At 47.2% G+C, this 25744-nt stretch overlaps 1 protein-coding gene across 2 annotated transcripts in view; it reads left to right on the top strand.

Annotated features, from left to right (window-relative positions):
* Positions 1 to 25744, top strand: part of LOC146839441 (transmembrane protein 176B-like) — a 112302-nt gene that overhangs the window by 3850 nt on the left and 82708 nt on the right. For both annotated transcript variants that reach the window (XM_085651491.1, XM_085651492.1), the window contains exon 2: positions 24176 to 24370. In XM_085651491.1, coding sequence (XP_085507617.1) covers positions 24185 to 24370 — 186 coding nt within the window. In that variant the 5' untranslated portion in view covers positions 24176 to 24184. The remainder of the gene's footprint in view (positions 1 to 24175; positions 24371 to 25744) is intronic.

Here is a 25744-nt window from a genome sequence, read left to right as displayed (position 1 = left end):
GTACACACCACAGCAGCGGGAAGTGAACTATTCTTAGGCACTACACGTTGGATAGAAGGTGAGCTACTCCTAGAGCCAAGTGTGACTATGTGAGCGCTCAAAATAAAAAATAACAAGATCTCTTCAAGGTGCTTTACATTTGAAGAGCGAGTAGTAAAAAAAAAGACAGCAAAAGTGAAAGCAGGGGTGCGCGCGCACCGCTAACACGCGAGTGGTGCACGCACGGCACCGCCAAAAGTGAAAGTAATCACGCTCCAGTGGGCGCCTCGGGCGCTGAAAGCTGGCAGCTGTGCAAGTTCACGCTCGCGTGAACGCAAGCTTTAGGCCAACTTGAGTGCCCCTGCTGGAGGGGGGCCCGCTACGGGACCCCTGTTAGAATCGGGGGTCTCTGGTTGGCGCAGGTATGCACTTGCGACAAGCAAGGACCCTCTCCTCTAAGTCAGGGCAAAGGATTGCTCTCAGCAGACAACCCCTGCTCACCCTCTAGGTAGTGTGGCGCGAGCAGTCAGGCTAATATCTAGAGCACATATGGTTAAGCACTTGCAATGTCCCACAATAATCACCAACCCACCACACAGAGGCACCAGACTGTATTTGTAAAAATAAAGCTCTTTATATGGATTGTTTAATCAGGCTTCAGTTACAGTCTTTAGACTTTAAACACGGTTCCAGTTACTTGTTCTAATGTTCCAATTTGGTCTTAGGAGGCCACAGTTCTTAAAAATTCAAGGCTGGGTGCTGCCTGCACCTCTTTGGGGTCTGTGCGCGTCGTAGCGCTCTTCGTACGCGTCGTACCGCTCTTGGTACGCGTCGTACCGCTCTTCGGGACGATCCCCGCTATAGCTCCCGCTTCCCGCGGGAGCAAGCGTACGGGGCCGACGATCTTAAGGCAGTACGGGCCGTACGGTTGGCCTACGATGGTGCGTACAGTTCTCTGTGATGCAGCCGTACGCTGCCTGTACGCTGGGGGTCAGAACGCGCACAGTTCTCTACGCTGCAGCTGTACGCTGCAGGTATGCTTGGATCTCGGATGCGTACAGTTCGACTACGCTACAGCCGTACGCTACAGGTACGCTGGTGTTTTTGAAAGCGCACAGTACCTTGTTTCTTCTTGGGGGTTCGAGGCGACGCAGCAGTTGTAGAGGGGGGCGTCCCACGTCGCGGTGCGGTCCTGCTTCTCAGAGGGCAGCGATGCGTTGTGGGGCGCCTCTTAACTTTGACGTCCGTCGCGATGCTGAAGAAGGCGGGGGCGGTGGCTTGGGGTGAATCCAGCGGCGAGGCGCTGCCAACAGGGTGTCGTCCAGGAGAGGCGAACTCAGGTGCAGGCGGTCTTTACGGTGGGCTCTACGGCTCGGGGGCCACAGATGCTTGTTGCTTGGACCGGACGGTCCGTTCTTGCGTTGCGAGCTCCGGCTCGAGGGGGGCAGCAGTTTGCGGTGCTCCGGCCAGGCGGGGCAGGCCGTTACGGTGCTAACTGCGGCACGGTCGTCCAGAGGTCACTTTGCTCGGCGGGATGAGGACGCACAGGTTCTCAGAGTGCAGGACAGCGTCCCCGTCGCACTCAGGTCTCCGGAGTCAGCGCTGAAGGAGGGAATTCACCAGCAGCAGTTCCCTTCTTCCAGGGAGGGGTAGCGCCCACTGTTCCTGGGGCGCAGTTCAGGAGGCAAGCTCACAAGCAAGCCCTTGGAGATTGTTTCAGATGCACAAGTGAACGAAAAGTCTTTAAGTCTTTTCTTTCTCTCTCCTTCTTGCAGCAAGGCACCAACCACAGGCCAGTCTCTTAGGCTAGAGACAGTAGTCCTCCATGTAGCTTTCCCAGGTCCTTCTCTTCAGGCAGAGTTTCTTCTTGGCGTCAACAGGAAATTATTTCTTAGGAGCAGGGCTCCTTCTTTTATACTCAGTTTCTTTTGTTCTTTGTGGCCAGGGGGCCTGTGCCTGGCTCAGTCCGGTTTTGGAGCACTTTGTTGTGGTGACTCTGCTCTTTCCTCTCAGTGCACAGGGCAGAGACATCAGACACTCCACAGGGGGTGGAGCCAGCATTGTGGTGGCAGAGCACAGCCCTATTCAGAGTCAAGGTGTACTCCTCCCCAGCCAGTCTCCTGGAATTCCCCAGCCCTGCCTCTCACTGAAACTAGGCAGCACACACACACAGCAGAGGCGGACTGAAATGGTTAGGCAAGTAAATACTAACTTTCTAAAAGTAGTATTTACAAACACAGGATATTAAAATAAACTTTACTAAAAGAAGTATTTTATTATTCTGAGTTCAGGCATACTAAACTTGACTTTCTACCATGCTCTCTGAGTCCGCTGGGATTATAGAGTGTAATAATTCCATCAGCCCATTCTGGCCTATGGAGAGCAGGTATCCTTCCAATAGTGAAAAACGAAAATGGCTGTAATTCACTATTAGGACATGCCACACACATCAGGGCATGTCCTACCTTATGCTTACAATGCACCCTGTCCTTGGGCCTACCATAGGGGTGACTAATATGTAGTTAAGGGAAGGATTAGGGACTGGCAAGTAGGTGCACTTGCGCAGTCAGCATCCCAGTACCAGACCGCGCGCAGGTTCTGCAGTGGCAGACCCTAGACACATTTTACTAGGCCGTTTCTGTGGGTGGCACAACTAGTGCTGCAAGCCCACCAGCAACATTTGGATTTACAAGCCCTGGCACTCCTGGTGCACTTTACTAGGGGCTGATAGTAAACCAAATAAGCCAAACATGGAAACCAATCAATGTATACACTTTATAATAGGGAGAGCACATGCACCTTAGCGCTGGTCAGCAGTGGTAAGGTGCCCAGAGTCATAAAACAGCCAACAACAGGTCAGAAAAAATACAGGAGGAAGGCAAAAAGTTCAGGGATGACCCTGCAGGAAGGGTCAGGTCCAACACAACCCCCTTCCAGCCAAAACGCAGGGTAGACCAATCACTACCTTGATGGGCTTCCCTGCTTCGGGCGATAGAACAAGGACCTGGCCCGCAACTGCAGGGGCAGACTCCAGTCCTACACCAATCTGAACCTATTGAAATCCCTCTGTCCATACCCTCAGGGTCCACCAAGCCAATACATGGGGAACCCCTCTCCTTACCGGTGGACACCACCTGTGCAGCACCTAACCTTAACTGGCTCATAGGTGTGTCCCAACAGACAGATAGCAAAATGCCGCAGTGGCCACTGACAGTAGTCAGGGATGAGACCCAGGCCTTATGCCTCTCAGGACTCTCAAACCTCTGTGGCGCCTGGGAGCGGGGAGCAGTAGCCCCAGGTGCTTGGCAACCTTTGTCCATTCTCCCTCCTGTCAGGTCAGGTATGACATCCTGGCACTGACCCACCAGCCCCAGGCCTGTACCCGGCAGCTGGACCAAAGACTGGGGTGGCCTCTCTCACACCCGGTCCTCCTCCTTGGGGCTCTGTACCCTCCCACCTGGAATGGTACCCCCTTCCCGAATTGCCAGGGCACCTGTGGCAGGTGTCCTACGCAATTCACCCACCAGATCAGGGGTTCTATCCTGCAACTGGGCGTCCAGGTCAGGGGGGGGCACCCTGAACCTGGCCCTCCAACCTAGGGTCTAAACCCTTCAGTTGAGCTGGGGTCAGAGGCGAGGACTCCCTCCCCCTGCACCCCCTTCCAGATGGCTGTACCCTCCCAACTGGAGTGGTACCCCTAGAAGCAACATGGGTCAGGACACAGATTACAGTTGTCCCACCCTCCAGGTCAGATAACCCCTGAACCTGGCTTCCCAACCCTGGGACCAACCCATGCGGTTGAACGCTCGCCTGGCGCACCAGGACTTCCCGGGGAGCACGCATGCCCCCCCTGAGGGTGACACATAACTCATGTGTCGTGTGACAGTCTGCCTGGCGCAGATCTCCCGACCCCTGTCCATCTGACAGTGCACGAAGATCCCCCAGGACAGAAGTGGTGTCACCATGGTCATTCACTGGTGCCGCAGCCCTTCTGGCTGGCCCCTGACCCACTGGTTCTCCCACTGGGGACTCTTTCCCCCTCTCACCCCTCAATCTGGACTTCTGAACCCTCCTAACTGGAGCGGTACTGCCAGACACCAGAACTGAGGGAGGCCTGCTTACAGACACTCCCTGTTCACCAGACACTAGGGGATCCCACACAACGGGCAGCCCCTCAGGACAGACTAGGCTCCCCACCTGGTGTTCCCTTAAAGAACCATCCAAGCTCTGACACTGAGGTTGGGCACTACTGGGACATAACCCATTCTCACTCCTTCCCCTTAAAGACAGGACGTGAGGCCCTACACCCCTCTCACTACTACAGGACCTAGTTGGGCTACTCTGAGCCACTTCCACCACACTGGGTTTGAAGATGCCTGAACCACTCCTCGTGGGATCACTCCCCAATGCCTTTCCAGACCCTCTGGACTCCACCAAAAGGTCGGCCTCCAATGTGACCTCCCTGCGGTCAGAGAACTCACTCTCCCACAGGTGTTGGCATAGCTCTGGAAAACAGGGACTTACAATATGCTCTCCCACAATTGGATCACACAGCCCCCTAGCAGGGTTAACCAAACTATCCTTCACCTCACCATCCAGTGCCTCACACACGTACTCAACACCACTCTCCTGAGACTGGCAAGACAGTATCTGACTGTCTCTGTCACAAAACCCACACTCTTCTGGGCGGTCTTCACATTCACACACCAGGATCTCAACCATGGGGGAATCCCTCTCCCTCCCACCACTAGGACTATGAACCCCTGTGCCAGTTTCCCAATTTACCTCAGGAACACTGCGCACCACTGGAGCTACCTCATATCCTTGAACCTCCTGGTGTAACTTAACCCCCTCCTTCAAGTCAGGTGCCATATCTCTGGGTGTGTGTACTACTCTCTCAGCACTAGAAAATTCAATATTGCTGCCATCATCTGAGCTGGATTCCTTCTTCCCACTCAGCAAATCTCAATTTCTGAGCTACACACATTTCTTGTTGCTGGGCTGAGACACTCATGGCCTCAAGCCTCTCGAGCTCCATATCAAATTTTCTCATTATCAAGTCATGCTCCATTTGCATTTTCTTTTCTTCCAGAGCCAGCTTTTTGCTTTCTAGCTCCAATTGGCCATTTAATTTCAGCTCTGACAACTTCATTTCATGATCCCTGGTGGCTTGTCCTCTGGCGATAGGCCTCTGCCAAAGCTATGAACGCTCTCTGCTGGTTCCACTGGTACAACCTCCTCAGGTGCATCCCTTGATTCAATCCATGCTTTCAGCGCCCTGTAGAGATCTGGTTTGATCCTGCATCCTACATGTGGAACCTTAAACTTCCTGCAGAAGTACTTGAGTTCGGATTTCTTGTAGCTGTTTTGACTCATCCCATTCTAGCTCTCCTACTTCAGAGGTTTCAGATGCTGCTCTCTCTATGCTGTTTGAGCCAGGCATGACTTCAAACACAAGGGATCTTCTTTTTTTGAAAAGCAAAAATTTAAAGTCTGTGGCTCAAGCTACTGGACTGTACTCACTGTGCAATGGTCAATAATCACTGTACAGACACTACAAATGCAAATCCGTGATCCCACCGCTGCCACCAATGTTAGAATCGGGGATCTCTGGTTGGCGCAGGTATGCACTTGCGACAAGCAGGGACCCTCTCCTCTAAGTCAGGGCAAAGGATTGCTCTCAGCAGACAACCCCTGCTCACCCTCTAGGTAGTGTGGCGCGAGCAGTCAGGCTAATCCCTAGAGCACATATGGTTAAGCACTTGCAATGTCCCACAATAATCACCAACCCACCACACAGAGGCACCAGACTATATTTGTAAAAATAAAGCTCTTTATATAGATTCTTTAAGCAGGCTTCAGTTACAGTCTTTAGACTTTAAACACGGTTCCAGTTACTTGTTCTAATGTTCCAATTTGGTCTTAGGAGGCCACAGTTCTTAAAAGACCTCTTTGGGGTCTGTGCGCGTCGTAGCGCTCTTCGTACGCGTCGTACCGCTCTTGGTACGCATCGTACCGCTCTTCAGGACGATCCCCACGATAGCTCACGCTTCCCGCGGGAGCAAGCGTACGGGGCCGACGATCTTAAGGCAGTACGGGCCGTATGGTTGGCCTACGATGGCGCGTACAGTTCTCTGTGATGCAGCCGTACTCTGCCTGTACGCTGGGGGTCAGAACGCGCACAGTTCTCTACGCTGCAGCCGTACGCTGCAGGAATGCTTGGATCTCGGACGCGTACAGTTCGACTACGCTACAGCCGTACGCTACAGGTACGCTGGTGTTTTTGAAAGCGCACAGTACCTTGTTTCTTCTTGGGGGTTCGAGGCGACGCAGCAGTTGAAGAGGAGGGCGTCCCACGTCGCGGTGCGGTCCTGCTTCTCAGAGGGCAGCGATGCGTTGTGGGGCGCCTCTTGACTTTGACGTCCGTCGCGATGCTGAAGAAGGCGGGGGCGGGGGCGGGGGCTTGGGGTGAATCTAGCGGCGAGGCGCTGCCAATAGGGTGTCGTCCAGGAGAGGTGAACTCAGGTGCAGGCGGTCTTTACGGTGGGCTCTACGGCTCGGGGGCCACAGATGCTCGTTGCTTGGAGCGGACGGTCCATTCTTGCGTTGCGAGCTCCGGCTCGAGGGGGTAGCAGTTTGCGGTGCTCCGGCCAGGCGGGGCAGGCCGCTACGGTGCTAACTGCAGCACGGTCGTCCAGAGGTCACTTTGCTCGGCAGGACAAGGACGCACAGGTTCTCAGAGTGCAGGACAGCGTCCCCGTCGCACTCAGGTCTCCGGAGTCAGCGCTGAAGGGGGGAATTCACCAGCAGCAGTTCCCTTCTTCCAAGGAGGGGTAGCGCCCACTGTTCCTGGGGCGCAGTTCAGGAGGCAAGCTCACAAGCAAGCCCTTGGAGATTGTTTCAGATGCACAAGTGAACAAAAAGTATTTCAGTCTTTTCTTCCTCTATCCTTCTTGCAGCAAGGCACCCACCACAGGCCAGTCTCTTAGGCTAGAGACAGTAGTCCTCCATGTATCTTTCCCAGGTCCTTCTCTTCAGGCAGAGTTTCTTCTTGGCGTCAACAGGATCTGATTTCTTAGGAGCAGGGCTCCTTCTTTTATACACAGTTTCTTTTGTTCTTTGTGGCCAGGGGGCCTGTGCCTGGCTCAGTCCGGTTTTGGAGCACTTTGTTGTGGTGACTCTGCTCTTTCCTTTCAGTGCACAGGGCAGAGACATCAGACGCTCCACAGGTGGCGGAGCCAGCATTGTGGTGGCAGAGCACAGCCCTATTCAGAGTCAAGGTGTACTCCTCCCACCCATCCTGGTGTAATCTCTCTACCCACCACCTGGCAGCCAGCCTGTCTCCTGGAATTCCTCAGCCCTGCCCCTCACTGAAACTAGGCAGCACACACACACACAGCAGAGGCGGACTGAAATGGTTAGGCAAGTAAATACTAACTTTCTAAAAGTAGTATTTACAAACACAGGATATTAAAATAAACTTTACTAAAAGAAGTATTTTATTATTCTGAGTTCAGGCATACTAAACTTGACTTTCTACCATGCTCTCTGAGTCCGCTGGGATTATAGAGTGTAATAATTCCAGCAGCCCATTCTGGCCTATGGAGAGCAGGTAGCCTTCCAATAGTGAAAAACGATAATGGCTGTAATTCACCATTAGGACATGCCACACACATCAGGGCATGTCCTACCTTATGCTTACAATGCACCCTGCCCTTGGGCCTACCATAGGGGTGACTAATATGTAGTTATGGGAAGGTTTAGGGACTGGCAAGTAGGTGCACTTGTGCAGTCAGCATGACAGTACCAGACTGCACGCAGGTTCTGCAATGGCAGACCTTAGACACATTTTACTAGGTCGCTTCTGTGGGTGGCACAACCAGTGCTGCAAGCCCACCAGCAGCATGTTTATTTACAAGTCCTGGCACTCCTGGTGCACTTTACATGGAAACTAATCAATGTATACACTTTATAATAGGGAGAGCATATGCTCCTTAGCACTGATCAGCAGTGGTAAGGTGCCCAGAGTCATAAAACAGCCAACAACAGGTCAGAAAAAATACAGGAGGAAGGCAAAAAGTTCAGAGATGACCCTGCAGGAAGGGGATGCCTGAACTTAGCATATGCGCACTGGGGGCGGCATGAAAACGAAAATGAATAAAAGTTGAATTGCATCAATGCTCGCCGTTAGATGTGCTTTGTAATAGCCCTTGAAGAAGAGACCCAGTGTCTTTGGATGGTTGTCGAGTGCCCTCTCGCTGCGCAAAGGCACTTTTGGAATACAAAATTACACGCGGCGGTCTGGCCGCGGAGAGGAGCCCCATCATCAACCGGTGAGGACTTCAAATTACCGGTTGAAGAGGCTGAGGTCCCGAACTGTTTAGGACCGGTAGCACAGCGTCCCTTGCGTATTAAGCCTGCCTTCATGTCCGTCACCTACGAAGGTAGAAGAACAAACATTAAAATGAAAATGCACATTTGAAGTTACCCAAGGATTAGTGTTGTGCGCACTGAAGACTTCATGTTCCACAATGCCTGCACTTAGCTTACGCCCACTGGGGGCGGATTGAAAACGAAAATCAATAAAAGTTGAATTGCATCAATGCTTGCGGTCAGATGTGCTTTGTAATAGCCCTTGAAGAAGAGACCCAGTGTTTTGAAACGCGTTGGCAAAGCAAAAGATGGATGGACATGAAAAGGCAGTCTGCAAATTAAACCAGATGGTGGGATGGTTGTCGAGTGCCCTCTCGCTGCGCAAAGGCACTTTGGAATACTATATATATATATATAAACAGCCACTGTTTCTTAGCGGTCTACTCAGGATAGCTGCTTTCAATATTTTTTAGGAGACGGAGATTACAGTAGAGGAAAAACACCTACTTTAGGAGAGCAGCTCTTGAAGTTTATAAAACTATTCTTATAACAAGCATTTACAATGCATTAGGTCTCGCCATGACATTATCTTGAGCTATTGACATTGTAAATGACTGTTTTTTGTTGTTGTTGTTTTTCTTTTGTAAAACACAAATAAAAGGCATTGTAATTAAATCTTTTTTAGCTATTGGCATTTTAAATTACAATGCCTTTCATTTGTGTTTTACCAAAAAGAAAAACAAACAAAAAAAACAGTGCCATTTACAATGTCAATAGCTCCAAATAATGTCATTGCGAGACCTGTTGCATTGTAAATGCTTGTTGCCTTACCTGGCTCCCAGAGTCCACAAGCACCGTTCGCCATCTGTCGGTCGCTGTGCCTTAAAAATGTTTGCTTGAGAGCTATCACATGAGAGCAATGGGCCATGATATGTGTTGTCCTCTCTGTCGCTTGCTTGTTAACTTGGTGGCTATTATGGTAAGAGGACTCGTTGCTCATAGAGTCATTTAACTTAATGGCATTTGCAGCATCCTTCGCAAAATGACATAACGTAAGATAACAAGCCTGCTCCTCTCTCTTAGCCATTGTGTGTTGTAGGTCCCAAAGAACAGATTGACCAGCACACATGAATACGCCATGACTTGAAAAAACATGTCGGTGTGGAGGAAAGGCATTTGAAGTGGCGAAACTTGGTAGTATCTGTCCATTATGCTGGCCCCCACCATAAATAAACTTCACTTCTAAACTACCAGGGATTCACGCTTGTCTGAAATATGGACACATCCGGCATACAAATGTGTTAGTCTAAGGAGTGCTTCCATTCCAACGCATGGCTGGACAAGCATCCTCTGCTGCTCCCAACACAGCCTACATGCCACACTTTCCACACTAGCTGCTGTACAACCGGGCTTACACTTAAAAAAAAATAACAAAATATGACGCGGCTAGCATTGACCACTTTTTAGGGCTTTTTTTAATCTTCAATCCAATCTGTACAGTTGCTCGCGCTGCTGTGTAACTTGTCTAACAAAATATTGACAAAACCATCTAGCATCATTTTTGAATTTCCGGAATCCAATGCATTTCGGGGTGGTGACTGCTTCGATCGGGAAGTGAACACCGGTTCATACACACGATGAACTTTGACCATCTTAATCTTTAAAGTGATCCCTGACGAAGGGCACCAGCCTGAAATGCATTGAATTCCGGAATTTCAAAAATGATAACTATGATGGTATTATGACTATAATAATGGATTGAATTCAAGTTCATGTAATAGAACCATTTGGATTGCAAAAACTTTGATTACTACTCATTTTATAAAACTCTCACTAAAAAACCCTCTATTGATTGAGAGGCCAAGATTGTGCACCAGGGAATCCAACCCAATGTGGGCTGGACTACAGATTAAAATCTTTACTGTCCCATATAAGTACGGTTGCCCAGCTGAGGAGTGTATGTACTGTCTCGTATAAGTATGATTGCCCTGCTGAGAAGTGTCTGTATCATCCCATTTACATATGGTTGTCATGCTGAGAAGTGTCTGTACCGTCCGATATAAGTATGATTGCCCTGCTGAAGAGTGTCTGTACTGTCCCTTATAAGTATGATTGCCCTGCTGAGGAGTGTCTGTACTGTCCCGTATAAGTATGCTTGCCTTGCTGAGGAGTGTCTGTACTGTCCCATATAAGTATGATTGCCCTGCTTAGGAATGTCTTTAATGTCCTGTATAGGTATGATTGCCCTGCTGAGGAGTGTCTGTACAGTCCCTTATAAGTATGATTGCCCAGTTGAGGAGTGTCTGTACTGTCCTGTATAAGTATGCTTGCCTTGCTGAGGAGTGTCTGTACTGTCCCGTATAAGTATGCTTGCCCTGCTGAGGAGTGTCTGTACTGTCCCGTATAAGTATGCTTGCCTTGCTGAGGAGTGTCTGTACTGTCCCGTATAAGTATGCTTGCCCTGCTGAGGAGTGTCTGTACTGTCCCTTTATAAGTACAATCGCCATGCTTAGGAGCATTTGTACTGTCCCGTATAAGTATGCTTGCCATGCTGAGAAGCATGTGTACTGTCCCGTATGAATATGATTGCCCTGCTGAGAAGTGTTTCTACTGTCCTGTATAAGTATGATTGCCCTGCTGAGGAGTGTCTGTACCGTCCCTATAAATTGGATTGCCCTGCTGAGGACTGTCGGTACCGTCCCATATAAGTATGATTGCCCTGCTGAGGACTGTCTGTACCCTCCCATATAAGTATGATTGTCCTGCTGAGGAGTGCCAGTATTGTCCTGTATAAGTGTGATTGCCATGCTGAGAACTGTCTGTACCATCCCGTATAAGTATGTTTGCCCTGCTGAGAAGTATCTGTACCATCCCGCATAAATATGATTGCCCTGCCGAGGAGTGTCTGTACCGTCCTGTGTAAGTACGATTGCCCTGTTTAGGAGTGTCTGTACCGTCCCATCTAAATATGATTGCCCTGCTGAGGAGTGTCTGTACTGTCCCGTTTACATATGATTGCCCTGCTGAGGAGTGTCTGTACCGTCCCATATAAGTATGATTGCCCTACTGAGAAGTAACAGAGACTACCCCACTCCTGAGGCGAGATAGCCGGGAGAGTAAACTGCTTTTTATGATTTGTATCATCTGATTTTAAAGAATTACTTTTAAAATTTGTATGTTGATAAATTGATGCACGCTGTTTTTTAAAGACTGCACCTGTTTATAATTGCACTTTTGAAAAACGTAGCACGCAATCCCGAGCACTTCCCTCACCTCACCTGTTGTGAACTCCCCACGCTGCCGATTTCAGGGCTGCGGCGGGTCGGAGTTCTTGCCGCCAGAATCGGAGCAAGCACAAGCCACGCCCACTGACACTGGCCACGCCCCCTTGCAAAACCTTAAAAGCGAGCTGAATTCAAGCCGCTAAACAGAGACTACCCCACTCCTGAGGCGAGATAGCCGGGAGAGTAAACTGCTTTTTATGATTTGTATCATCTGATTTTAAAGAATTACTTTTAAAATTTGTATGTTGATAAATTGATGCACGCTGTTTTTTAAAGACTGCACCTGTTTATAATTGCACTTTTGAAAACCGTAGCACGCAATCCCGAGCACTTCCCTCACCTCACCTGTTGTGAACTCCCCGCGCTGCCGATTTCAGGGCTGCAGCGGGTCGGAGTTCTTGCCGCCAGAATCGGAGCGAGCACAAGCCACGCCCACTGACGCTGGCCACGCCCCCCTCCACACCACTAGAAATGTGCCCTCCACAAACGCGCAGCAAGCCCGTCTGCGCCCGTCCGCGCCAAGACCGGGCTCAGGGCCACATCCCCTGCCCAAAGCGACCCCGAGAAAAGACTACGGAAATACTCCAGTCAAGAACTTCAAGAATTGAGACCACGAGTCTCATGTGCCCGATAGAACCACACAAAGAAGGTAAAAAATGTCCAACATGCTCACAAGTCTTTGACTTTTCCCCCATTAAGAACCTGGCTAATACCAGAATACCAAAATATAGAAATTACAATCTGAAAATCGCCTTGCTCAATGTCAGGTCCTTAGTCAAACACAAAATACAAACAGCGGAATTAATAGATAATCATAATATTGATATACTATTTGTTACCGAAACATGGGCAGACGAAGCTTCCGATGCCGACCTGACCCTGGCCATTCCGGAGGGTTACTCCTTCTCAAGAGCTGACAGAAAAATAAAACGTGGGGGAGGATTGGCAATTATAGCAAAAAAAGACTATAAAATGAAAACTTCAGACAAAGGAAGTACCCCAGATTGCGAAACCTTAACTTTCCAAATAAAAATCACAGATAAATATACGTTTAATGGACTACTAATATACAGACCACCTAGTGCAAAAACGCCCTTGATTGAGCTGCTAAGCCCGTTTCTCGAATCCAGTGTGACTAGTCCAGACTACACAGTTTTAGGAGATTTTAACCTACATTTAGAAAAAATCTCCGACCCAAAGGTAGCCCCATTTATTGATGCAATGTCAATTTTTGATCTAAAACAAAAAGTACACATGGATACCCATGATGCTGGCCACACATTGGACGGTATTTTCACTTCATGTGAAAGTCTAACAAAAATAGATACTATCCCTATCCCGTGGTCAGACCATAAACTAATCAGTTTTACTTTAGAAATTAAAGAGGACACTGGGAGACCTATGGAACACATTAAACAAACAACTTACCTTGAATGGTCTAAAATGGATAACCAGGCATTTATTGAAACACTCCAATCATTATACCCTACACTTCACGAAGATTGTAATACAGCTTGCAAACAATTTAATGAGTGGTTGGAGAATGCAGTTAAGCTAACAGTCCCACGAAAGAAAGCCACTCTGAAAAGAAAAACCCCCTCACAACCATGGTTCTCGGAAGCACTAAAAATCCAGAAACAGACGTGTAGAAGAGCGGACAAAAAAGTGGAGAACTAATTATGATACTCACCTCAAACAAGAATACAAAGCTACCTTAGCATACTATAAAAAACTAATAATAACAGAAAAAAGTAAATACTTTATCCATAAAATCAACGAATCTAAAAATTCAAGTAAAACCCTTTTTGACACTGTTAAAAAATTATCAAAATTTGAGAACAACAACCCAGAAGCACTATCATCAGACTTCTGAAACGTGCTAGGTGAATTCTTTGTCAGCAAAGTTTCATCAGTATATGACTCCTTTAAAAACCATAGCACAGAAACAGCTAAAAGGGATAATTTACAGACAACAACCCCAGTGAGTAAACACCCAGATCAAACCACATTGTTCCTCTTCACCCCCCCGACAGCAGAACAGATCCAAAAAGAGATCCACACCATGAACTTAGGTAGCCCAATGGACCCCTGTCCATCCAAAATAATGCACATCTGCTCCGAACAGCTGAGCATAGTATTAGAAAAACTATTTTCCCAAATTATCAAAACCAACATCTTCCCCAATGATTGGAAAATGATATCAATCAGGCCGCTTCTAAAAAAGCCTAACTTAGACTGCGAAAGCCCGAACAACTATAGACCAATAGCCAGGATCCCTTTTGCCGCTAAAGTTTTAGAGAAACTATTAAATAAACAGTTATCTCGATACTTGCTGGATGGCAACTGGTTGGATCACTCACAGTTTGGTTTCCGTGAAGGACATGGAACAGAGACTGCTCTTATCACAGCAGTGGAGGAACTCAGGCAAGCACTGGACAACGGATCGAAGGCCGCCTTGATTCTACTTGATCTATCGGCGGCCTTCGATACAGTCAGCCATGAGATCCTCATAACACGCCTGAAAACAGCACAATTACATGACTTAGCTTGTGCCCTCATTGCTTCCTTTTTAGAGAACAGAACCTTCTCAGTAGAATCGGGAGAGGCAAAATCCAACAAATTCAACCTACCATGTGGAGTCCCGCAGGGCTCCTCGATGAGCCCCACTCTTTTTAATCTGTACGTAACTCCCCTTGCACAAATAATAAGGAACTGTGGCTTCACCCCAATATCCTACGCCGACGATACCCAAATCGTGGTCTCAATAAATAAAGACGTAGAGAACACAGCAGAAAAATTTCAAATCGGCATGGTACAAATCAGCCAATGGATGAGAACAAACTGCCTAAAACTAAACGGGGTTAAAAGTGAGGTCATGATACTAGGAGGGGACACAAAAATATGGTCCCATTCATGGTGGCCAAAAGAACTAGGAGGATGTCCCGAACCATCAGAAAAGGTGAAAAACCTGGGAATCACTCTAGATACCAATCTTTCCTTTGATGCTCAAGCCAGTAAGCTGGCATCATCACTTTGGTACATGCTAAAATTTATCAAGAAAATCCTACCTTACCTACCACATGACTCACGCAAGACAGTGGTGACAGCATTAGCCTTGTCCAGACTGGACTACGGGAACGGCCTATACGCCGGAGCCAGGAAGAAAATCCTACTCAAACTCCAACGCCTGCAGAATGCAGCAGCCAGGCTGATACTAGGGATACCAAAATTTGAAACAATCAGCCACAAACTAAAAAATCTGCACTGGCTGCCAATTGTAAAAAGGATACAATTCAAATCACTATGCCTGGCGTATAAAGCAATTAATGGAACTGGATCACAATTTCTAAAATCCCATTTAAAAATGTATGAGCCAAATAGACTTCTTAGATCCAGCCAAATGAAAATAATCAGGGTCCCAAGATTTAAGAGAGCTAACTGGGGCAGAAGAAGTTTCCTGGTGCACACGGCAAGAATTTGGAACCAACTACCGCTAGACATAAAAAACAGCCCATCTTTGAAATCCTTCAGAAAGGAAGTTAAAACGTGGCTTTTCTCCACATAGCCCTAATCAACATCTTCAAGAGCCAGCGGTATCTCACAGCGCCAAGACGCCCTTGGGCATTCGCGCGCTCTACAAATAGATAAATCAAGTCAAATCAAATCAAATCAAATCAAGTATGTATACCGTCCCTTATAACTATGATTGCCCTTCTGAGAAGTATCTGTACCGTCTCTTGTAAGTATAATTGCCCTGCTGAGGAATGTCTGTATCGTCCCATATAAGTATGATTGCCCTGCTGGGGAGTGTCTGTATCGTCTGGTATAAGTATGATTTCCCTGCTGAGAAGTATCTGTAATGTCCCTTATAAGTATGATTGCCCAGCTGAGGAGTGTCTGTGCTGTCCTGTTTAAGTATGTTTGCCCTGCTGAGGAGTGTCTGTACCGTCCCTATAAGTTTGAATTCCCTGCTGAGGATTGTTAGTACCATCCCTATACGTTTGATTGCCCTGCTGAAGAGTGTCTGTACTGTCCCGTATAAGTACGATTGCCTTGCTGCAGAGTGTTTGTATTGTCCCATATAAGTATGATTTCCCCGCTGAGGAGTGTCTTTACCGTCTCAAATAAGCATGATGTCCCTGCTAAGGAATGTCTGTACTGTCCCGTATAAGTATAATTGCCCTGGTTAGAAATATCTCCTGTCCCGTATAAGTATGATTGCACTGATGAGGAGTGTTTTTACTGCCCCTTATATGTATGATTGCCCTGCTGAGGAGTGTCTGTACTGCCCTGTATAAGTATGATTGCCCCACTGAGGAGTGGCTTTACCGTCCCTTATAAGTATGATTGCCCTGCTGGGTAGTGTATGTACTGCCCTGTATAATTATGATTGCCCTACTGAGAAATGTGTGTACCGTCCCATATAAGTATGATTGCCCTGCTGAGTAATGTCTGTATTGTCCTATATCAGTATGATTGCCCTGCTGAGAAGTATCTGTAATGTCCCTTATAAGTATGATTGCCCAGTTGAGGAGTGTCTGTGCTGTCCCGTTTAAGTATGTTTGCCCTGCTGAGAAGTGTCTGTATCATCCCATTTAAGTATGATTGCCCTGCTGAGGAGTGTCCGTACCGTCCCTTATAAGTATGATTCTCGTGCCGAGAAGTGTCTGTACCGACCCGTATAAGTATGATTGCCCAACTGAGGAGTGTCTGTACCGTCCCTTCATAAGTATGATTGCCCTGCTGAGGAGTGTCCGTACCGTCCTGTATAAGTATGACTGCCCCGCTGAGGAGTTATGTTATGTTAGTAAAACTTATATAGCGCACGGTTACCCTAAGGTGTCCTGGCGCTTGCTACAGTCCTCCTAACTAACGGTTCCGGCCAGGAAAATTTAAAACAGCCATGTTTTGAGCGCTTTCCTAAATGCAAAAAAGTCCTTAGAGTTTCTCAAACTGAAAGGAAGCTCATTCCAGGCCTTGGCTGCCCCAGCGGAAAAGCTTCTGCCTCCCCATCTGGCTCTCCTTATGGTCGGTAATACAGTTAATTTTGCTCCTAATGAGCGTAACGATCTTCCAGGCACATACCACTGAAATTGTTGTTTCAGATGAAGTGGGCCTGTGTCCCGGAGAGCTCGGAAGACTAAGCAAAGGGATTTAAAGAGGATTCAAAGATGATGTCTTTACCGTCCCATATAAGTATGATTGCCCTGCTGAAGAGTGTATACACCATCCTGTATAGTTATGATTGCCCTACTGAGAAGTGTCTATACTGTCCCGTTTAAGTATGATTGCCCTGCTGAGGAGTGTCTATACTGTCCCGTTTAAGTATGATTGCCCTGTTGTTTTCTACTCTTCATAAAATGGAAGGGAACCCTGTTTAGAAGAATTTCTACTGTCAATGAAAAGTGTCACAGTCTTATTGAGAAGTGTTGGTAATGGCCCATGAAGCCATAAAAGGAGGTATTGTTATTGTTCAAATAAACGTGTGGCTGTCTTGCTGAGAAGTGTTGGCACTGTCCTTGAAAAACATAGCAGGCATGTTATATGGTACAGTACATACGTGACACCCTTTTTGAAGGACTAGAACTTATTTTTCATTGTTTACCTAACAGAAGAAATAAAATGGTGAATGGCAGAGGAAGAGAAAGCTAGAAAAAGCACCTAAGGTATCCAGCAGGGTTGAAACAGAAGATGCAGGAGTGAGTTACAGAGACAGCAAGTGTGTATGACTGACGAAAGAGGCATAAGGTGGAATCAAGTCCACACAGCCTTGGTTTGTGGTAACCTAGCATTTAGCAGAAGCAAGCTCTTGAGAGTATCTTTTAGCCTCAGCCCTTATTTATTTATTTTGTAAATTAAGCACTGGGTGTACTGAGTTATTCAACATCTATCAAATCAACGGTATTTGTGAAGTGCTGCTTATCACCTGTGAGGCTATCGAGGCGCTGAAGTGTATGGGGTGCGGGGGGTTCAGCGGCTGTGGGATGTCAGTCAAATAGGCAGGTTTTTAGGTCTTTTCTGAATTCTTGCAGGGTTGGGGCTGTTCGGAGGTGGAGGGTAAGTCTGTTCCAAGACTCAGCGGCCAGGTATGAGAAGCCTTAGCCGCCGCTCCTGCTTCTGTGGATCGGGGTGTGTGGGCTATGGAGAGAGATTCGGAGCACAGTTGTCTCATGGGTTGGTGGAAATTCACCCTGTGGTTGATTTAGGCCGGTCCTTTGTTGTGCAGGGCCTTGTAGGCATGGGTTAGGAGCCTCAACTTGCACCCTTTGCTCATGCGGAGCCAGTATAGTGCTCTGAGGTGAGGGTGATGTGGATCCTCATAGGTAGGTCGAGGACGAGCCAGGCTGCTGCGTTCTGAATGATCTGTAATCTGCTTAGTAGGTGTGTGGTGATCCCCGCATAGAGGTAGTTGCCGTAGTCCAGGTGGCTGGTGATGAGGGCCTGGGTGACTGTGCGTTTGGTGCTGATGGGGAGCCACTTGAAGATTTTCCAAAGCATGCACAGAGTGAGGAGGCAGGAAGATGAGACATCGTTTATCTACTTGTGCGTAGTGAGGTTGCTGTCTAGTATGATGCCACGGTTCCTTCCATGCTCTGTGGGTGTGGGTGAGGGTCCAAGTTCACCAGGAGTGCTATCGTGGGGATGTGTTGCTCCCGAAGATGGGTATCTCATGTTTGTCGGTGTTGAGTTTGAGGCACCTGTTCTGGATCCAGCCGGTGATGCTGGTCATGCACCTGTGGATTTTGGATTTGGTGCTGGCGGGGGCAGAGGATAGGGAGAGGATGAGCTCAGTGTCGTTAGCATAAGGAACTATGCTCATAACATGGGATCGGACCAAGGTGGCCAGCGGGCTCATGTACGTGTTGAACAAGGTTGGGCCCAGTGAGGACTCTCTGGGAATGCCACAGATGATATTCTTTGGCCCGAGGTGCAGGGTGGGAGGCAGATTTAAGGTCATTTAAGTTCTGGGTTGAACCCAGTGTAGTAGTTGGAGTAACTGCTGTTTTGGTGGGTTTGAGGGATGCGGCTATGTTGGCGCAATCAGTGATCCATTTGTTGAAGTTTTCGATGGCCATCTCGAGGTTAGAAATTGTGTCTGGGGGTGCTAAGAGTGATGGTCTAAAGGTCAAAGCTTACTTTGCTCCAGTTCCTGTGGGAAGGTGCTGGACTGGTAGGTGATGTTGCGGGTAAATGTGAGGTAGAAGTGGGCAATTGAGTGGTCAGCGCAGGTGATTTCGGAGAAGTGGCTGTACTTAATTCTGTCGCTGGCTGAAAATATGGGTCCAGTGTGCGTGAGGCAATTTGCATGGGGTTGGTGACTAGTTACGTGGGGCCGAGGGTGCCCATGCTTTCGAGAAAGTTGGTGGTGTTGTAGTTGTTGGTGTCATGGAGGGGCAATGTAGTTGTGGATGGCCTGGTCTGTAGGTGAGAGTGCCTCTGACAGATGTTTTGCCGTCGGAGGTGTTTCATGATGGGGGTGGTACTAAAGGTGATGGCTGTGCAGCTGAGGGATTCTTTGTGGATGATGGCTATTCCACCTCCGTGTTTGTTGATGCGGTTCCAGTAAATTATCTTGTATCCATTTGTAGTGGCGATGTCGATTGCTGATGAAGGGTTAAGACAGATTTCGGGGAGGAAGACGACATCCGGTGTGAGTGATGTGATGACGTCTGAGATCTCGATGGGGTGTTTGTGGAGTGATCAGGGGTCTATCAGCAGGCAGTGGAGTTGTCCTGCAGTGGTGGCAGGGGGTGGGGTTTCTTGAGCGGGGGATTCTATTTTACATTGGAAGAGGCAGTGGTGGCAGGAAAAAGGTCCTGTGGTTGATCGTGGAGAAGTGCGGATACAGTTGTTGTTGCGAGGTCCAGAGTTGAGGGACAGGAGTTTGGTGCTGGTGTACCTGTGGGTTGGCGGGGGGCCACGGACCCTTGTGCTGGAAGTGGTCCAGGCGCCGACGGGTTTTCCTTTGGCGCTCTGGCAGTGCGGCTGCGTTGCGGCCTCTATTAACCAGGTTTCCATGAGAGGCGCTGGGGGGGGGGGGTCACCGGTAGGTGGAAGCAGGAAGGAGAGTGATTTGGCCGGGAAGGGGGCGATGCGAGGAAAAATATTACGAGGGAAAAAGCTGAAAAATGGGAAAACATGTTATGAAAATGGAAAACGAGTTTAGAAATGGAATAACTAGTTAAGAAGTGGAAAATGAGTAAAGGTAGAGGCAAAAAGAATCTGGAAATGAAGGGGCATATTATCAAGCGGCAGCGATAATTATTGCTGGATGCTCTTAGCGAGAACATGTTTATCGCCAGCTATCGCTGGCAATTATCGCCATGCTATTGCTGTATCAACAACGCATAGCGCAATGGCGATAATTTTCCAGTGATATCTGTGTTTTCCATTGCTCTAGCTACAGCGAGCTGGTACAGTTGGTTACATGGGCTGGCCGGGAGGACGTAGTCGAAGCTTTGCTTCTGCATCTTGGACTACCGACCTCTACTAATCAAAAACTTTTGTTGGCCCAGATTGAAAGTGTTTCCATAATTCTGTTTTTCACAAACATTTTCTTGAATGGCTAGCCTTATCGTCTAACTGCAGAATGAGAAACTCCTTCTGATAGTTCCCAAATCTAGGAAGCGGGCGCAACTACTATGTGTTTTTTTCCTCAGAGGTTTATATAGCGCAGACTTGACCTGAAAGTATCGGGTATCAGAGCGCTTTACATGAGCACCAGTTTCGTTACTTAAGGACACATTCATTTTTGTCAGGCACGGGGAGATCAAGTGATTTGCGCAGAATCACAGGATGTTGAGTATCGTTGCAGAGACTCGAACCCAGTTCCCCAGATTCGAGGTCGGCTGCCCTATGTGTTAGGCCTCATCCTCTCCCCTGATGGGGCTCAAAGGGATATTTTATCATCATACCCCAGTCGGTACCGACAGTTATCCACTAGGACACAGGGGAGAGAGGCGAAGAGTAGGATACAGCCGCCCACTTCCATCAAACACTCAACAAAAGGTAGCCTACAAATTGTATCGCCACAGATCGACAAAATGTTCAATAGATGATGAATGCTTGACCCTGGATCGAAACCGCAATCGCTTTTCTCATTGTTTGACCCTCTCCCGCTCTATTAGTGGCACGCTTCATCACCTGGTCTTATTCAGGCCCCTAAAGCCCAGGATGGGCTCTTCCGTGTTCCAGGGAGCTCCCACTAGGGTCTCGAGAACATTAAGAGCACCTCGGAACACCTAGGTACCCCTCTATTGATGGTGTTCCTGGCATGGTTAAAAAGTGCAATCAGGTGGTGTGCGATTGGAATTAGTGGCCTTGCACGCTCTGTAAAGTCAACATGTTTCAGCCCTAACGCATTGGCTCAGAGGTCCCTGGCTTTCATTAGGACTGCGATTTAAAAGTCCCCGAAAATGATATATTTCAAGGTCAGTCAGTTTAGCATAACTAAAGCAGCCAGAACATAGACACACATGTAACAATTAGAACTTGCAAGTACAAAAACCCTGACTCGCCTCATTTCAACGATTGATTTGTCTGGGTTCCTGGAAGGGCTAATACTAGCCGAAGTTGGGATCAAGCAGTCCACGCACACTAGCGCCTTATCACATGCAGCGCTTGTAGTGACCGCACAGCGCCCACTCTCCTGAATGTGGCTGTGCATTCGCCACCGAGATATATGAAAAACAAAAACCGACCACGGTCAGACAAGGGAGTTTCCGAGACATATGGCAAGCCGCTCTGCAAAGAGTGATAAAAACACCGCGAGGTGTCCGGCCCTCACGGGTCAAACGAGGTGGGACCTGCAAGGAAAGTGTGAGAGAGCTCAAGAAAGTGGTAGAAAGTAATTGGCGGAGGTCCACAGTAGATTTAACGCAATGTATCGTCAAGGATTGCTGTAAGTTGGACTATTATAAGAGGACTGGCTGGTTAAATTATGCAGAGGTGCCACTGAATGCATTAGGGCGGCTCGGTGCTCTATGGCAGGGCCCTGAATCTTGTAGAAGGGTTACGAAGAAAGGGATAACAGATTTATTCACACAGAGAGCAAATTATGCTCGGAGGGGAAAAAAACCCTTCAGAATTCTTCCATTGCATATGATCTGGTTCCACCAAGACCAGGGGAAGCCTTGTATTATCTCTCTTGTATTAATAATGCACAGCATAGATGTATTCTATGGCGTTTTCGAATGAACCTGATCCCACTAATGTTAGGGTATCCTTATGAGATACAAACTCCTAGATTTGTCACCTTGCCCATGTAATCAATCAATCAATCAATCATTGGCATTTATAAAGCGCGATACTCACCCGTAAGGGTCTCAAGGCGCTGCCCATGTAATAATCACTCTGTTCAGTCAGACCTTCTGTAAGATCTACACCGATGAAAGAAAAGTATTCATTCTTCCAATTTTCAGGTACTATAAATTCAAGCAATGTAGGGTGACGTTGTATTTTTTAAGGGCCCTCTTGGACCTGTTTGTATGTTTTTCTGTAGCGTCGTTTTTGTGGGCTTGTTTCAGAAAGAGGAAAAACATGGCTCGATGCCTAATTAGTAATAATTAAGATAGATTTGGTTTTACATATGCAATATGGGCCTAACCTGTTATAATGAGATTTATAGTATTTTAACGGATTTTTAAATGTTTTTTTGTGAACTGTTATTATGAACATGGCAAATTTGATATTTCGGTCTTTTTAACCGTTGTATATATGGTTACATAATCCGTCTTGCAATATTTAGGATGAACTTGTGCTTTCATGATCTGTTTTACAAGGAATAGACTAAAGTTGTACGAATGAATGAAAAGAGAAAGAAAAGTAGAAAAGGCCAGAAAGCAGCAAAGAAGGGCGAAGAGGCAGAGAAAGTTGTGAAACCGGAGAGAGGCAAAGCATGAAGCGGAACGGATGTAGCTCGAAAAGCAGAGATACTTCCATAGTCTGAATAATTAGATTTCAGTAGATTCATGTATTGGGTTTATATTCGCATGTACATCAGTAAGTTTTAAAATAATTCATCAGTTGAGTGTACATTTTTTCTTCGAGAATTACCTGAAGTTTCTGCAGCACAGAAGGTTTCTCTGACAGATGTGTGCAGATGCATTGATAGTAACCGCCGCCTGCCCTGCAGGAGGACAGGCCCGCAACGATGAGGGTCCGTGGGCTGGAGCATTGCTGCGTTGGTTAACCTCTAATACTCAAACCAGATTTACCACTAATTCACGCAGCGCTATGCAGGAGTCGCAAATGCTGCGCTGCATGAGGGGAGAGCAGGAGGGCGCCATGTTTACAGAAATATACCACGCTCCTCCCCTCTCTCTAACGCCAGCGCAGTAATGTGCTGCCGTGCATCACAAACACACCTTTGCCACATAGTGTAAGGGGGCCCGATTCACAGAACTAACTTAAGACAAAATCCTAAACTTACCACCATTTTGGTATTCACAGAAGGCACTTACTCATTTTGGTATTCACAGAAGGCACTTACTCATTTTGGTATTCACAGAAGTTAGGAGTCCTAACTTTAGGACTCCTAAATGCCTTCTGTGAAAATCAAAAGTCTTAAAGTTAGGATTTTTCTCAGTTTAGGAGTAGTAAAGTTAGGACTCCTAACTTTAGGACTCCTAAATGACTTCTGTGAATACCGAAATGAGTAAGTGCCTTCTGTGAATACCGAAGTGAGTAAGTGCCTTCTGTGAATACCAAAATGGTAGTAAGTTTAGGATTTTGTCTTAAGTTAGTTCTGTAAATCGGGCCTTTGGTATTCACAGAAGGCATTTAGGAGTCCTAAAGTTAGGAGTCCTAACTTTACTACTTCTAAACTGAGAAAAATCCTAACTTTAAGACTTTCGGTACTCACAGAAGGCATTGGAGCTTAACCTCAAGTCTAAAATAAATTGTCAAAAGCAAAAATATTTTTGGTTTCAAGAAGCACACATTGCCACAGTGGTCCCTGGCACTTAAGGGACCTACTTTGTGTGTGGACCTGCTCCCCGTGAAGGGGCAGAATGACATCACTCAGGTTCAAGGCAGCCAATACATTAAGTTAGCTGAACCACCGACCCCATATTGTATGCTGAGGAGGGTAGAAGAAAAATGTGAATTACATTAGAACAGACCAAAGAAAGAAGAGGCTGGCTCAAAGCTCCTCCCTATATGTAAGGATATATACATATAACATAGTAACAATAAAATGACTTGAATAACACCAGACCCAAAAAAAGAAGTCACTGACCAATGTAATCTGAGTAGGAGAGCATTTCATTGATAATTTACTGACTGCTCTGCCCTGCCACCCCTCCACAGTTACTTTAGATTTCACCTGGTTAAATCCACACCTGGGCCGTCCATGTTCTAGTTGGCAGTCATGTTTTTTAAATGTTTTAATTGGTCGTGGTTCGATCTCTTCACCGTGCCTCTCACCATGGTCTGAGTGCTCACCATCTGCCTTCCAGCTGTCCATTCTTAACCTTGACTGGTCAATGTTCTCCAGGTTTGACTTGTGTTGACCACCATTTGCTCATTTCTTCTTATAGGTGGACGCCATGTCTTCCAGTGTCGTCCGAGTGAATGGGGTCTCGGTGGCCACAGACGCAGCGAAGCCGACAGTACTCAACATCAACGTTAACCGTCCCTCTGGACTCACCGTCCTCCACGAGATTTTCAAGACTCAGTGGAAGGGGTGTACGACTTCCTCAAGGACGTACATAGGGGAGCAGAAGGTGTTGGGGGTATGTATTACAATAAGTGGAATAAAAAAGCATTGTTGTAAAGTTCAGCCACCCAGACTAGGTGGATGAAGGACACGTCTCAGCAGGAAAATTTAATTTGGAATTGTATTTGAAAGTTTTTGTTGTGTGGCACTCATGCGACACTTTGGACCTTCCATTGCGAAATCTATTCTGTGAAAACCTGCTTGATGCTGTGTAACAGGCTACCGGGGAGGTCGGTTTCGTCAGTAAATGAGGTGCACACTTGGTTAATCTTGATTTTGTAGAAATATCAGAGTAACCAATATGACTTCTTCTAAGTAGTAGACTCTTAGCAGTGCTGAAGCCTCTCTGATACACATTCTCCCTGCAGTGCACACGAACTATTGTGTAACATTCACCCTACTTCAGGTGATAAATGAAGTTAGAAGCTGCAGAAAATGCATCCACCTGCTTAAAAAACCATCCAGTCCTGGAAATTTACAGGGCCAAGTGCATTCCCTTAGTAATTTACGGTTGTGGAATATGGGGATATGGACTGGTAGCCCCTCTCGAAGTAGCCGAAAATACATTTTTAAGAGGCCTATTTGGGGACATCAATGTGTTTCCTCCGAAATTGCCTATGAGGAGTTAGTCTTAGGCTTTCTTACTGACCAGCTACGCATCAGCCCCTTAAAGCTCTGGAACTCAATCTAGTTAAAGGAGGAACTTAGTTTTAGCAGGTTAATTCTGCAGGATTGTCTACTATTGGAAAAGTCCTTTTTGGCCCCGTGGCTGGCTTATGTGGCATGTAATTTGCGGGCCGCGGTGTGGTCCGATTTGTATGACAATCCCGCTGTTTTAAGTCGCTCGGTCGGCATCAGAGCGCGAGGACTTTGCACTAACAAATCATATCCTAGGGGAGAGGAGTTGGCCTAACGGTTAGGGCAGTGGACCTCGAATGTGGGGAACTGGGTTCGAGTCTCGGCAATGACGCTGAACATCCTGTGATTCTGGGGACTTCAATTAATCTCCCCTTACCTAACACAAATGAATGTGGCCTCATGTAATGCAACTGGTGCTTTGTAAAGCGCTCTGATACCCGATTCGGGTCAAGATCGCGCTATATATAAAACTCTGTAAAATAAATACCATGCAACATGCAATTTTAGTGCAAACTCTCAGCCATATAAAACCATATTTAACCTGGATTAAGACATCGTCTATTGACCCATTTTAGGCTGAATCTTTTTCCCGCCTCATCCCCTCTAATCACGGTTGTTTCTCAAACTTGGACCTGCCCCTATGCGAATGCGACAATATAACGACTAACAACACTTTACATGTCACCACTATGCGTTGTCCAAAATATAATAATCTGTGGCATAAGTTCCTGTTTCCGAGTTTAAAGCCAAT

The sequence above is a fragment of the Triturus cristatus genome, chromosome 4_1 (genome assembly GCF_964204655.1).
Source record: "Triturus cristatus chromosome 4_1, aTriCri1.1, whole genome shotgun sequence".
NCBI lineage: Eukaryota > Metazoa > Chordata > Amphibia > Caudata > Salamandridae > Triturus > Triturus cristatus.
The sequence above is the reverse complement of the archived record's forward strand: the minus strand, read 5'-3'. Positions and strand labels throughout refer to the sequence as shown.